Genomic DNA, 13,574 nt, shown 5'->3' with positions numbered 1-13,574 from the left:
GGCTGGCGCCCCCGCCGGTCGGATCGCATCGGATGTAGCATACAGCACATAGACACCCCCAAAGCGAAGCGCCCACCCACATCCACGCCCACTGGCTACCACCCCATCGAAAATTCACAGCTCGTGCCAGCGCCTTTGCCTTTTGGACGTGTGCGAACGGTCGGAAGAGCACGACGAATTTTATTGTTTTATACCCTCTCCAACTGCGGCTCACCTGAATTCCACTTTCAACTGGAAAACTAATTATGCAGTTTTTAAGTTTTTATTTGATTTTAGACTATTGATTAAATTAGAATTAAATAATATACTCGAAAGTGTACTTTAGTAATATATTTGCTCATGTTTCTTTGTCTTTGAAAAATTAACAAAAAAAACAGCTTTTTGTAGATAAATAATTATTAAGAGTCTAGAGATTCGTCGTCATCTATTAATTATAAATTTCACTCGATATTTAGTATAAAGTGTGTCATTTAAAAACCCATTTTTGAAGAATATATGAACCGAAATCTGGTTATTGTTTAGTTTAAGCTGCCTAGCAAAAATTAAATTCTCATTAAAGAAAGAGTATTTTTGAAAGTGTACCTTAAATATGATTTAATAAGGAATTACAATTCGGAGCTTGCAGTTGGAATTTTTTTGATTAGTAGCTGCATTCGAATTTTCGGAAGCGAATTCTTCAAAGAAATTGTAATAACAAATTAAAATAAAGAATCCATTCACAATTATTGAAAAATTGCTGGAATGTAATGTTTAAATTGAAAATCTTGCATACTTGCAATTTAAATGGGAAATTAGTGAAGGCGGAAGCCGCCAATCGGCGATGTGAAGATCCATATTGGGTTGGGTGGATGGTGCGGACTGGTCGGTGGAACTTTGTGGTGGCGACAACGGGGCGTATGAGGAACTGCAAATAAAATGCTACATCTACAGCTGGATGAAATTAACGAGCCTGCGGCTGCCTGTGGGGTATACGATGTCGATGTCCTTGTGGTGCGAAATTGCGGTTCGAGTATCATCATCCCACTGCCTCCTGCAGACGTCATGCGGTCGGACTATTTTTAGTTAATTCCCCAAAAGGCAACAAAACGCAAAATGCGAATGCTGGCCCAGAATTGGGTGTCCCAATTGGTTTGGTGTCTATTAATTGTACGCCTCGAAATTGGATGCCCAAAGCAACGTGGACAGCAGCTCATATATTTGGGCCTGCTCGGCGTGGGGTGGCTTGGATGGCTGGGAGAAATGAAAAATGTTTTTTGGTGGCTCAAGGGTTGACTGACCTCTGACCCTCTTTGGTGCGTTTTTTGCAAAATTAAATGAATAAATAATAACGCACTATTTGCACTTATACTCAGTGAGCACTGCTCACGGCCATAAAGCGGCTGATTAATGGACCAGGATTTTTGGACACTGAGGTATGAGTAAGTAATGGCATATTGCAGTCTTCTGCAATCTGTCAAATTAGTTTCGAATTGTCCACCTCGAGGCTCTGGTAATTCCCAGACAGTCTGTTTAATCTGTCAATAACGATAAGGTTGTAAAACATCCACTGAAAAGCTTGCGTAAACTTAAATATTTGTTAAAGCACATATAAAATCAAGATAAAACCAGAAGAAAATGGGTTAAGGCACCTTGGCTGTCCTGTAATAATGTCTTCATTTCTCTAATAAATTCTTGCAACCAAAGTTTAATCAGCTAGCTGAATTTTAAGTGCATAAGAATATGAGTTAGAAGAATCGTTTCATTTTTGACTAAGTGTATATATTGAACTATAATGGCCCACAATATATATGACCCTTAGAAGGATAGGAACACTTCCCAGAATGACTCATTTCCTGCACAGGCATTTATATAATTCCTGTCCATGGCCGAACTGCAGTCATATATTTTATATATAGTACTTCCTATTTGTTAATAAAGAGCAGTGACTGTCATAAACTACTTCTCTCGAAGGCCAAAACGTTTGTTAGCAAAACTGCAGGCTACACTATAAAATGCATCAAACTAATAAGTGGAATGCAATTGAGTTAAGCCCCCGTTGAGTCGTTGAAACATAAATGCTTGTACAACTGCTATCAGCGAATGCTTTTGGTAGTCAGTGTGCCAGCGCATATTACAATCACTTGCATTTAGCATAACAAACGAACCAGAACTTCAATGGACTGGCGATACTTGGTCAGAGAAGAGGCGAGACTTCTCTCCGGGAATGTTTATGGAAGACAGGCGCATACCAAAAAAATAGCTCTAGGCATCGTTAGCAGAATAATAAATCGAAGATGGCTGGCGAACAATTAGTAGAGTTGCCCCGGTGTCCGGAATTAAGGGAGATTGGTATTTCGGACACGCAAAACGCAGATTGAACGACGCGTGCAAGACCAAAAGCCGATCGAAAATGTCTAAAGCTGAAGATTCGGATGGAGTGTCAACAAAACAACAGAAATCAAAAGGGGTGGTTGAAAGAAAACAATGCAAATTAAGATTGAAATTGAATGCGACACGAATGCATGGTAAATGTTTTGTTCTTTGGGCCTCGCGGCTTGAGGTATATATGCAAGATATATATATATATTTATTCATGGGTGTTTACTATACTATGTGTGTATGTAGACATATTCGTTAATAGCGTTTTATGCACAGTTTTCACTTTAGTTGTGACACAGAATTGCGCTTAAAGTACAAAGTTATTCTGAATATTTAGGAAACTTGCATATTTTGTTAATTCAGTACTCTATATTGCACTATATAAAGCTCTAGCTAATAGCTGATTCAACTACTTAGTAATAAACATTTAAAAAATAAACTTTCGTTTGCCAAGCAATTTACTTGGGCAATATAAACAAATTCACTAGCTCATCCGCCCACTCCCACTCGCCATCACCGTTACCCACACACAACTGACTGCATTGTGTGTGCGTGCTTGTTTGGCGTACAATCACAGCAGTCAAAATTACATTCAAAATAAACTAAACAGGAAATCAAGCTAAATTTGGCGTAGTTTCTTCATTTCTACAGTGGCTGCATCTATATGCGACTGCAGAAATTGTAGAGCAGCAGCTTATCCTCGAAGTGATAAACGTTGTTGATGTGTCGCAAAACCCGGCCATCGACCAGATGTCGGGCATAATGCACAGCCTCCATTCGATCCTTGGACAGTCCCACCTCGATGAGCCAGCTGACGAACTCGGTGCCGTAGAACACCCTGCGATACACTCGAATGCGCCACCTGAAAAAAAACAGAATTTATTTAGTATGTGATTAAAAAATCGGGATTTTCTAGTCAAGCTCAAGCAACTTGTGCTGTATAAGCATTAAAAGTGGTAGGATTAGGCTGATTGAAATGCGAAGCCGCTGTCTAACTATATAGGTTCCATGAAAAAAATTCCATAACAGAGACGTACTTACTTAGTTTAACTGAAATTAATAATTATTGTCATCCAAATGACTATTCCTATTGCTGCTTACTATTCTAAGGGTTCCATTAATTAGAAGGGTTAAAATAAAATGTTTAACAAAGGAAACTCAACTAAATATCTTGCTAAAGGTTCCCTATATTTGCTTAACTTAAGAATAACTTAAGTCTTGGCGTTGCCCACCTTCGGTCCTTTGCAATATCCTTTTTGCAGTTCTCCAAGTGATGATTGCGGAATTGTTCACAAATATGCTTGGTTTCGGGTCGCACGTTTGACCAGTGCGGCAGGCTAACCACATTGGCTCCATACCTTTAAAGAAAAATAATTTAAAAAACGTTCCTATGTTTTCAATGTTTGATCTTACCATAACTTGCGCCATATTTTCACAACTGGCATTAGAAGTTCGCCCATGTCGGTGATGAACACTGCCAAAACAATCAGACCTTGACCAAAGTTGAGGAAAGCATCGAGGAAACTAAGTTCCAGATATATGCCCGACATTCCCTCCATGACCAATGTCCAAATGCATACTGCCAGACCGACAAACATGGAGCACAGCAAAATGATCAAGAGGACGGTATGCTTCAAAGTTTGATGCTCATCAGCGCCGCTCGGGTGTTCCAGGGGTTCAAGTCCCCTTCTGTTCTGATCTTCATATCGCTCGATAATAGTCTGACAACTTTGACGCGAGGTACTCGGACCGCAGTTAAAGGAGCTGCTGCACATTTGGTTGCGAATTCTGAATGAATAGTTAATTTTAGTACTTTTAACTTTTCAAATATGTGGTCATAACTCACGCTTCCGTGGCAGGTGCACTTTCGATCTTGTTCAGATCTTTATTGTTGGCACCACTGGCTCGTTGTCGTGTGCGATTCAACAGATCCTCAATGTCCACAACCACGGTGCTGGTTGTTGAGGAATTGCTCACCGGAGCTCCTCCCGAACAGCAAGTTCCATTGCCAGAACCACAACCTCCTCCGCCAGATTCTGCTCCTCCACTGACAGCACCATTCGACCTACTGGTTGGCAATCCGGCAGCTGTTGGTATCATCTCCTCATCGTCGGATGAAGACGAATATGAAGCTGTGCGAACGCTTTGCCTGATGGACGATTGATCCGTGTGACTTAACAGATTAGTCGTTGATATTGTCGAGTGCAGATCGGATGATTCTGTAGCAATTTAAACATTAAAGACTTTGTATACGTTTAGGGTTCAGGGACCTACCCGACTCCGGATTGGACAACTCACGTGAATAGGTCATGTACTTTTCGTAGCGTTTCTTATAACGCTGATGCAGCACCAAACAGCCGACGGTTACTGGAAAATTAAATGTAGGCAGGATATAAGTTTACACATTAAATATGATAATATAGAGATAAGAAACATTGATTGTATCAGATTGAAAACTTTTGTTACATCATTTTATGACCTGTCTATGTGGCTCAGGATGGTTAAATAACTTTTACCAAACCTAAACCAAAGATCCGACAGGTTTTGATTAACTCTTCAAATGCATATAGATCTATCATCATTTTTTGATTCAAAAGGTCTTCTTAAAATACTTTTTCTATTACCTATAAAGCACATAACGAGCATGAACACGGAGATGGCTGCCTGAGCATTTCCGTACTGAAAGCTCGGATTATGTTTCTCTCCCGACATCACATTCGAGTCGAAGGCAATCAAAAGGCCAGATAATACGGCCGGCACACCCCAGGCAAACACCAACTAAAGGAAGAAACAGTAATAATAGGCTAATAATAGGCTATAACATTATAATCACAGATAGTTACCATATAGGGCCAAAGTTTCAGCACAAAACACAAGCTGCGACACTGCAGGAAGAGCAATGAAATGGCCAAAAGACCAGTCCACAGACGAGTGCTGTAGGTTCCAATATTAAAAAGGAGAAATTGCAGGTACAAAGGCCAACGGTGCACGTGCTCCATCTTGGACCAGAGGATTACACCTATGCAGCACATGAGCTGTAATTGTTATGCTTTATAAAGGAACTTCTTGAAGTATTTAATAACAATATCTCACTTGCGAAAGCACCAGACAGAAAGTTATTCTTTGGGGCATACGCTTAAAGCGCTTCGTCACGATCAACAATGCTAGCATAATACAACAGGCAGCCGCGCCGGCCACGCTGATGTCAAACGAAAAGGCATCCAGCTCATGGAGATAGTCCAGTGGCTTCAGATTCGTCAGCGATATCATTTTGGCCGATATAAACATCAGCGGTGCCGAGATGAATGTACAGAAAACCATGCTTCGAGCAACCTGAACGAAGAGAATACATAAATAATTGGAAGTGGATTTGAATTTGTTTTCAATCCAATTACCAATTCAACCTCCATGTTGTACTGTGTCGCAATGACGAAAGCTCCGGGGGCAGCTGGAAAGGTGCCGTAGAGAAAGCCAAAAGTGCTCAACTCGGTGGTGTCGTTGAAGTTCTGGCCAGACTGCATAATGTTTACCGTCTGTCGGATTACGAGCGGTAGCACCAATCTGTGAAATGAGAGTACACGTGTTGATCTATTGAATGAATTCATAGTTGAAGGGAAACTTACATTTTAACCAGTATAAGAACACCAGGCAATAGAAAGCCTGTACTCTTTCGTTCAGATCCTGTACCCCCTACGATCTTAAGACCAAGTAGGAACAAGGCCGTTGCCGAAAAGCTCTGGCCAAGAACACGCAACGTACTGGACACCATTTCGGGCAGACCGTGGGGAAACAGGAATCCTCCAGCAACACCCAGCAAGGTCATAAGCAACAAAGGGTTAAAGAACAGTGCAATAAGGGTGTTGAAAACCAGTATAGACCGTTCACCCAGGCAGCGATTCCGTTTGGACATCTGCTCCGCGGGACAAGTTTCTGGACACAGTGGTGGATTACGGGTCTACAAAAGATAAGAAGTTGTGGTATATTTGGGGGAAAGGAGATTTAGATAAAAACCAACCACATCCTCCTTATTCTTGATGATCTTGGAGATCTCCATGAGGACCAGGCCAACTGGATTCAGAATAGCCAGTGAGATAGGAGCCATCAGATACAGATACGAGGCGTATTCCGGGTGGACATCCTTATAGAGAGCCATAACTGAGGGAAATTTGAATTGAAATGGGTTTTGAATGCAAAATTCAGGTTCTTATGACCTGAACTCACCTATGGGATATCCGATAGCGAAGTCATTGCTCTGGGTGCAGAATATAGCCATCAGGCCGCCGCGAGCGTAGTTCAGAGGCCTGGCGACCAGCAGCGAGATGATCAGCACGGCGAAAAAGACCACCGCCTTGGAGACGAGCATGGCCAGAAGGAAGCTCCAGTTGACAGCGCTCCAGTTGAGCTCGACCAGGGACAGGAAGATCAGCGAGGGCAGGGCGAAGGTGCCCACGAACGTGCCCAGACCCTTGGTTTCCGCATTGCTGATGATCTTGAAGCGTCCGGCAATGTAACTGCAACAAGGAGCGAGTAAAAGGGGAACATATTACACCACTAATCATGTTGTAAAGGCGTGTCGGGCCACGCCCACCTCACCAAAAGGCGTTTACTTTTAATGCTAATAACCCAGCCAGCCGGAAAGGCGGAAACTCTTAATCAATATGTACAGGGTACAGGGTACTACATGCATATAAAATACATTCACCACAGCCACACGTGATCCACTCGTAAACCAGTTTTATTTCGGACTGTCTCTTGGCTAACAAAGATTTGTAAACGTTTTTTATTTTCGAGCGAGTATCTGTATTTATGTCACAATCGCCGAGACAAATTAAGTTGTCTGTTAATCTGGAGTAGGGAGTACTTCCCCCTGCCTTATACGAACTAGTTTAGCGACCTTTTCTTATGACTCAACGCGATTTATTGCATTTATTGCATGTTGTGGGAAGAACCTGGGAGTCGCTTATCTTCTTAAGATTTGCGAGACTGCTATTGTTAATATTGGCAGAACTCAGCTTCTGCGTTTGCGAAGCGCCATGTGTCATAGGTTCTTGTGAGAATGCTTATTCCTAGGAATGCGAAACACTTGTAGTCGTTATCTATGTTTTATTTAGCGTTGAAGAGGTTACAAGACATGACTGATAAAGAAGTGTGCCTATATGAAAGCTATAAAGACGGAAGATGAAATTATAGTTTCTTTATTGAGCAATTATAGAGAAAATCATCATGCCCTTCTTTTAAGAAATCCCGCTTGTATTTATAGGTAAGAAATCAGGGAAATACTTGGTAAAAAAAAGCTTTATATGGGTCTCCACTCTAACATTCCCTTGGATCTGAAATACAAGTTTTAACAAGTGTTGTCTGTGAGTAAGGTCTGTCCACAGTATTTGTACATAAACAAAAAGCTAGACTAAACAGAAAAAGTCAACAACTTTTTCCTTATTTATCTCGCTCATTTATTTGTTGAGCAAAACAAGTGTTCTAGAAATTCAGTCGAGAGAAACGAAACCCAAATTAGTCAACCGGGTAAAACTCATTAATGTACACATATACCTTTAAAAAAAAGAAGTAAAGCTTAATTGGCAAATTGTGAGGATCGGCACGCAAATATTCATCTTACGTGCCCAAACAAAGTGCAAGTTCATTAATTTATTAATACTGCGAACCGACCTGTTGGGCAACTCTCGCCCAGAATCCGATGAAGAAACACCTGCGAATGTCTAGATTAGAACGGCTACTATACAAGCGATCAATGCATTTATCAAACTATTGCTACAGTTAAAACTATAACGAGCCGAGGTGTTTATAGCCCCTTTATTATTGGTAGCGCTTATCAGGTTATTCCCAGCCTAAATCACAAAGAAAAATGATCACAGCAAGTCAATCAAATTCTCACAGCGAACACACACAACAAAGATTTATAAAATAAAAGATTAAATATAATTTCAATGTGATAACAATCGTAAACAAACTTTAATTGCATTACGAGCAGCACTTAAAACTGGAAATGATGTGCGTCTCTTCGCTGCTACCCTTTCATTATAGCGTGTCAGAGGGATGATAAATATTTGCATTTGGGGAGACATTTGATTGACGTTTGCTAATACTTGGAAGAAAATAGTAAGGTATTAAAACCATAAAAGTTGAAGAGAAATATTTACCATTTGAAGTTGAGTTATTACAAATATCAACTTTAAGTTGTACATAAGTCTAAAAGCTAAAGAAATCTACTCATCTCAATTAAATGTAAACTTTAAAGGCTGAATAATGATAAGGTCTAAGTAAAGGGTATTGCCTCAGTCGGCTTTGCAAGTGCAGTACGAAATTCTAAAGTCAGATGCCAACGAACGCGGCGGGAGAGCAGTTAAATAACATATAATCGCATCCGACTTTGTAGTCGAGTTTGTATAGGCGATATCAGTAGTTGTTTGCTTGAACAGTTGGAGGAGGTGCATCTGCCTGGCGGTGGGTCTTTAGCTGGGCATGCATATCGCCAGTAATTGGCAGTGGCCGGTAGACAAATCGGTAATTGCGGTTGCATAATCCGTACAAAAAAGGTGCAAATATTGCCTCAGGTGAAGTGGCTCGAAACTGTTTACGCTGTTTTGCAAGGTCATTGCTGTAATTGTTTATACCGATTTTGTACGTTTTTCTCGCACTCTCTAAACGTTTTACTTTCGATTATTGCCCACTGGCAATTAAGTATCGGCTTAGATGCATGTATAATAGATTGATATGCGAGCTAGCAAATTTACAATTTACATATGCCGCTCCCCATTGTTATTGAGCAATTTTTTGTATGTCAAAGGTAATAGGTGCTTCACGGCAATTTCCCAGGAAAAGTGCCACGACCGGCGGGAATTAGTTCAGATTTATGAAGCCGCCTTTAATTATAATAGCTATAAATAGGTGGGTAAACATTGGGAAAAAATGCAGCTAACACCAGCAGAGATATTCCCTATTAAATAGCCGGAACATAAGATTACAAAGGTTTGGATTTTCAGGTGAATGATCAAACAATATCAGTTAGCGACCGTCTTTGCAATGACTAATCGGAAATTTTGTAATTCAAATGACCTTTGCACCGCCGACAAATTTAGCATAACATTCTTTCGCAATGCATCCGCAATTAAAAGAACTGCAGCATACATTAAAGAAATAGAGAAATAGAAATATATTATGAAATATCTTAATGTATATCTTAATGCCCACATTGACCAATAGGTAAATCTTTTTTTAATAGATTGAAATTAAGTTTACGGGGCATATTATGATAGTTGCTGCTGCGGAAACGCCAAATTAAGCCCGAATAAATCTCTTTTGGGTAATTCCGTTTCTAAAAATAACAATTTCGGATAATTGCTCAGTTTGTTTGAAGAAGCAAACGATTGAATCGGAGTACGCACAGACAGTGAGACAGCAGTTTGGCACAGATAATAAAATTCGAGTGTCAATTGATAAGTGGGTGAAAACAAATCAGAGAAATTGAAACTGAATCGAGACGGTGTCCGTCATAAGTGCTGGTCACTGTACAAGTGAGTGCACACACAACTTTTCTTGACCGCACGTTCTCAATAATCGTTGCGATAAGCTAAAATACATACGTTCGAGTTAGGATCCTACGTGGGATGTGGCAAGCTATATTGTAACTCCTATTACTCAAATTATCTACAGAGTTCAGGTGTAATTTATAGATTTTTAAATATCTTTAAGCAAACTGCAATGTTTTATTGATATTATATTACATTTAATGAATGTTATTTCAAGATTATTAGAGATTCCTTAAAGAAATACCTAGCACTATAAAGAAAGTTTGTTTCTTTCCTTAAAACTATCTCATTTCAATATATTATAATATTTTAGCAAAAAATGATTACTTTACTTACTATAATTCTCCTTTGAGAATATTTTAAATTGGTTTATGACTACCGTGTTGTCCACTAATGAGCTTGCTAATAAAAAGTGTACACAACGTTCTGTCCAATAAAGTAAATAATACCGAATTAGGACGGTTTGACTGTACCTAAATCAAACAAAGGCTTGCAAATTAGCTTTAGGGGTGAGAGCCACCTGGTGTTTTGTGTTTGAGGGGTGGAATATATGGGTAATCTTATCGGGAAGGATGCGTGGGACCACTATCTAGGTGCGAAGTTTCCCAATATATCTACTAACCCGCAAATGATGATGCCGAAACACTGAACCAACGCCGGGTAAAAGTTGTTCATGGAGACGCCCCCGTCGTCGGCGCGTGGCGCCGCCGTTTCATTGGCCAAAGATGAGGCCATGGTCGAGGTGATGACCCTGACATTAGCCTCTGTGCTGGCCGCTATCCGCTGGCTGGCGTAGTACATGGAGCTGTCCATTGAGGACTACTGTGGAGTGGCTGCAGAGCGTGGGAGTTCACTGTTGGTGGGCGACTGTGCGCGTCATAGCGGAAAAAGTGGGGTGCTCCGGTGGCCAAACAGCTGATGGGCCGTGACGTCAAAGGGCCAGCTGCGGATTTATTGGATTTTCGCCGACCTTTACTTTTTGTTGCTGGCGAATATGTTTCTCTATTATTTAATCGCTTATCTACGCAGTTTTGTTTGCCCAAGTTTTGCCAATTTGATGGTTGTTGTTGTGTATTTTTAGCACTCTTTTTTCCTTCAATAGTCGAGAATGGTCGAAAATCGCAATGCCCGGCAGGCTGATTTCACTTTCATCTGTTCGAACGACGCATTGCTGATTTTTGAGTCCGCAGCACTTGCTTTTGGGAATTAAACGTATTGATTAATTAGCGCAATTTAACGTAGTTAAGAGCTCAAAAGCGCCCGCCGATGCGTTTTGTTTTTAATTTGCAATGCGAATGGTGGGACCGCAGCGCGGTCGTTAAGTAATACCAACGGGGCAACCAAAATGTACTAAAATACACCAATTGTACGATATGAAAATACCAAGCTAAAATACTAATGCAATACTATAAAAAAACCGTTAAAATATCTGTTATTTATTCTGTCTCTATTAAAATGTAACGATCTTTAAACTTTGCTTCTATTTATAACAAAATACACTTTATTTGAACTCTAAAAAGTTTGATCTTTCTGTTTGATTTATTTCGTTACAGCGCATACGTTCTAATCAAATGTTTAGAAATGACATGTATATTCTACTATTCAAAAATTATTGATTTGAAATACGGAGTTGTATAGTCCGAATGAATTATCTTTGCAAATTACAATAAAAACAACTTAATTTAAGAACAATAATTTTCGGTTTAACAGACCTGCAAAACAGTGCTGCTCAACGCTGTACGGATTCTCACCACTGGTCCAAACAGCTGACTGGTATAGAAGAAAGAAGAAGACAATTAGTCATCAAACAAAATTTTTAGAACGAAATAAAGTGGAAAAGCCACAAATTTCCCATAAATTTTGCGTGTTTTAGTAAAAATAATAAAGCAGTCATTATGAATCGCCTTTTTGGTCGTGGCAAGCCCAAGGAGCCGGGTCCAAGTCTAAACGATTGCATCGCCGGGGTAAGTGTCGAAATCAAGGGGAAAACAAAGCAAATAAAGATTTATTACAATCAACAGGTAGATGCTCGAGCCACAAACATCGAAGAGAAGATCAGTAAACTTGAGGCAGAGCTGCGCAAATACCGCGAGCAAATGTCCAAGATGCGAGAAGGTCCTGCCAAGAACTCCGTGAAACAGAAGGCCCTGCGGGTGCTCAAACAAAAGAAGGCGTAGGTTCAATGCCCCACCCAATGCCTAGTATCGATTATTTTCCATAACTACAGTGTTACTATGCTCCAGACATTTGGAAATATCATTACCAAATTTATAGTTCCATTACCATTACCTTACAATCAATTTTTTATTGTGCCCTGTTCTAAAAGTGTATTCTAAACCATTTCTAACTTTATTTGTTTACTACAAAGCTACGAACAGCAGGCAGAATCTCTGCGCAACCAGTCGTTCAACATGGAACAGGCCAACTACGCGGCGCAATCCTTGAAGGATACTCAGGCCACCGTGGCGGCCATGAAGGATGGAGTCAAGCAGATGAAAACCGAGTACAAGAAGATCAACATCGACCAGATCGAGGTAGGCATAGTTAGCTCTTTAATGCTACCGACCACAATCCTAGAAATCTGTAAATATATTAATTGTCATCCTCTATTTTAAAGGACATCCAAGACGACATGGCTGATATGTTCGAGCAGGCGGACGAGGTGCAGGAGGCACTGGGTCGCACCTACGGCATGCCAGAGGTGGATGACGACGACCTGCAGGCCGAGTTGGATGCCCTGGGCGATGAGATTGCCTTGGACGATGACACCAGCTATTTGGATGACGTGGTCAAGGCTCCGGAGGCGCCGAGTCGAGAGCCGGGAGCTGACAGCATCGTCCCTGGAAAGGTATAATGCTGATTATATGGATAGTAGCTTGATTGCTTACTAACGAGTTCATTTCTTACAGAGTACCATTGAAACGGATGAGTTCGGCTTGCCCAAGATTCCGACATCGCTGAAGACCACATAGGCAAGCAGCTGCCAGCTCTCATGTTTCCATTCTTTATCCTTTGTTGAACCTGGGGCACGCTTTGTATATTTTAAGTGTAATGGAGCCATCAAAGATTCCCTCTCAAGTCTCACTTTTGTACCCATTTGTTTTTTCAATAAATAGCCGTTTAGTTATCACGCCACACTAATGACGCATTATATTGGTTAATTTCGAAAATTTTTTTTTTATATTTGGGGAAAGAAATTATGTTTTTATTAAAGTTTCGTAGCTAAATATTATAATAATGAAATGTTGGATTATTAGTTTAGATATTATAAGTAAAAGCTTTTCTTTTTATATAGCAGTTACAACAATTAATATAGTTTAAATTTGTTTGACCCTTTTTTGAGCGGATGTAAAACTGTACGTATACGTGATAAACATTGAAGTCAATGAGCAGGCAAAAATTCATTTTAAACGAAATTTGGTGAGTGCAGAACAAGTAAGAAGAAGCTTGCCATTTTATTACTCTATTTTTAAATTAAGTAAGAGTTTTTAAATATATAAAAGTGAGTATAATGTACTGCTTATTTTTTTGAGAAAGCAGAATACTTGCTAAGTGAGTTTCCGCCTCATTGTAATTGAAATGAATTTAGCGTTAATCGAACGCAAAGCAATGTTGATATATTTTTTGGCCTTGAAATTAAATAAGGTATTGTTTGAAATTAAGTAAGCA

The 13,574-nt window shown here is 40.1% G+C and overlaps 2 protein-coding genes and 1 long non-coding RNA gene across 4 annotated transcripts; 1 reads left to right on the top strand and 2 right to left on the bottom strand.

The window, feature by feature from the left end:
• Positions 1 to 2,509: 2,509 nt before the first annotated feature.
• On the bottom strand, positions 2,510 to 11,196 carry LOC6606109 (integral membrane protein GPR155). Of its 2 annotated transcripts, none has more exons than XM_032719623.1 (13): positions 10,528 to 11,196; positions 6,580 to 6,869; positions 6,374 to 6,513; positions 5,982 to 6,313; positions 5,754 to 5,919; positions 5,452 to 5,691; positions 5,202 to 5,393; positions 4,983 to 5,136; positions 4,657 to 4,725; positions 4,205 to 4,577; positions 3,772 to 4,146; positions 3,591 to 3,716; positions 2,510 to 3,220 (listed from the first exon to the last, which is right to left on the bottom strand). In XM_032719623.1, the coding sequence occupies exons 1-13, from the start codon at positions 10,716 to 10,718 to the stop codon at positions 3,019 to 3,021; spliced, it is 2,850 nt and encodes a 949-aa protein (XP_032575514.1). In that variant the 5' UTR covers positions 10,719 to 11,196; the 3' UTR covers positions 2,510 to 3,018. The 2 variants fall into 2 exon arrangements, with proteins under 2 accessions (XP_032575514.1, XP_032575513.1); XM_032719622.1 differs by having other exon boundaries at positions 4,633 to 4,725; positions 10,528 to 10,718.
• Positions 3,399 to 3,572, bottom strand: LOC116801263. Its single transcript, XR_004361892.1, has 3 exons — positions 3,522 to 3,572; positions 3,460 to 3,463; positions 3,399 to 3,408 (listed from the first exon to the last, which is right to left on the bottom strand). It is a non-coding gene; the product is annotated as an uncharacterized LOC116801263 (long non-coding RNA).
• Positions 11,197 to 11,524: 328 nt separating the features above from the next.
• On the top strand, positions 11,525 to 13,046 carry LOC6606108 (charged multivesicular body protein 5). The gene is made up of 5 exons (XM_032719112.1): positions 11,525 to 11,869; positions 11,927 to 12,078; positions 12,274 to 12,439; positions 12,523 to 12,753; positions 12,815 to 13,046. Exons 1-5 carry the CDS (start codon positions 11,801 to 11,803, stop codon positions 12,875 to 12,877), a joined length of 681 nt encoding a protein of 226 aa, XP_032575003.1. The 5' UTR covers positions 11,525 to 11,800; the 3' UTR covers positions 12,878 to 13,046.
• Positions 13,047 to 13,574: the final 528 nt, after the last annotated feature.

Source organism: Drosophila sechellia, chromosome 3L, assembly GCF_004382195.2.
Source record: "Drosophila sechellia strain sech25 chromosome 3L, ASM438219v1, whole genome shotgun sequence".
Taxonomy (NCBI): Eukaryota; Metazoa; Arthropoda; class Insecta; order Diptera; family Drosophilidae; genus Drosophila; species Drosophila sechellia.
Note: the sequence above shows the minus strand (reverse complement) of the source record. Positions and strands in the feature narration are given on the sequence as shown.

What these genes read in the sequence shown, in the direction of transcription:
- LOC6606109 (XM_032719622.1), bottom strand. Translation starts at nt 10,718, where the DNA reads ATGGACAGCTCCATGTACTACGCCAGCCAGCGGATAGCGGCCAGCACA. An exon ending in AGTGCACCTGCCACGGAAGC is followed by an intron (nt 4,147 to 4,204) that starts GTGAGTTATGAC and finishes CTATTCATTCAG; the next exon opens with AATTCGCAACCAAATGTGCA. An exon ending in GATATTGCAAAGGACCGAAG is followed by an intron (nt 3,221 to 3,590) that starts GTGGGCAACGCC and finishes GTTTTTTTTCAG; the next exon opens with GTGGCGCATTCGAGTGTATC.
- LOC6606108 (XM_032719112.1), top strand. Translation starts at nt 11,801, where the DNA reads ATGAATCGCCTTTTTGGTCGTGGCAAGCCCAAGGAGCCGGGTCCAAGT. An exon ending in TAAACGATTGCATCGCCGGG is followed by an intron (nt 11,870 to 11,926) that starts GTAAGTGTCGAA and finishes TACAATCAACAG; the next exon opens with GTAGATGCTCGAGCCACAAA. An exon ending in TCAACATCGACCAGATCGAG is followed by an intron (nt 12,440 to 12,522) that starts GTAGGCATAGTT and finishes TCTATTTTAAAG; the next exon opens with GACATCCAAGACGACATGGC.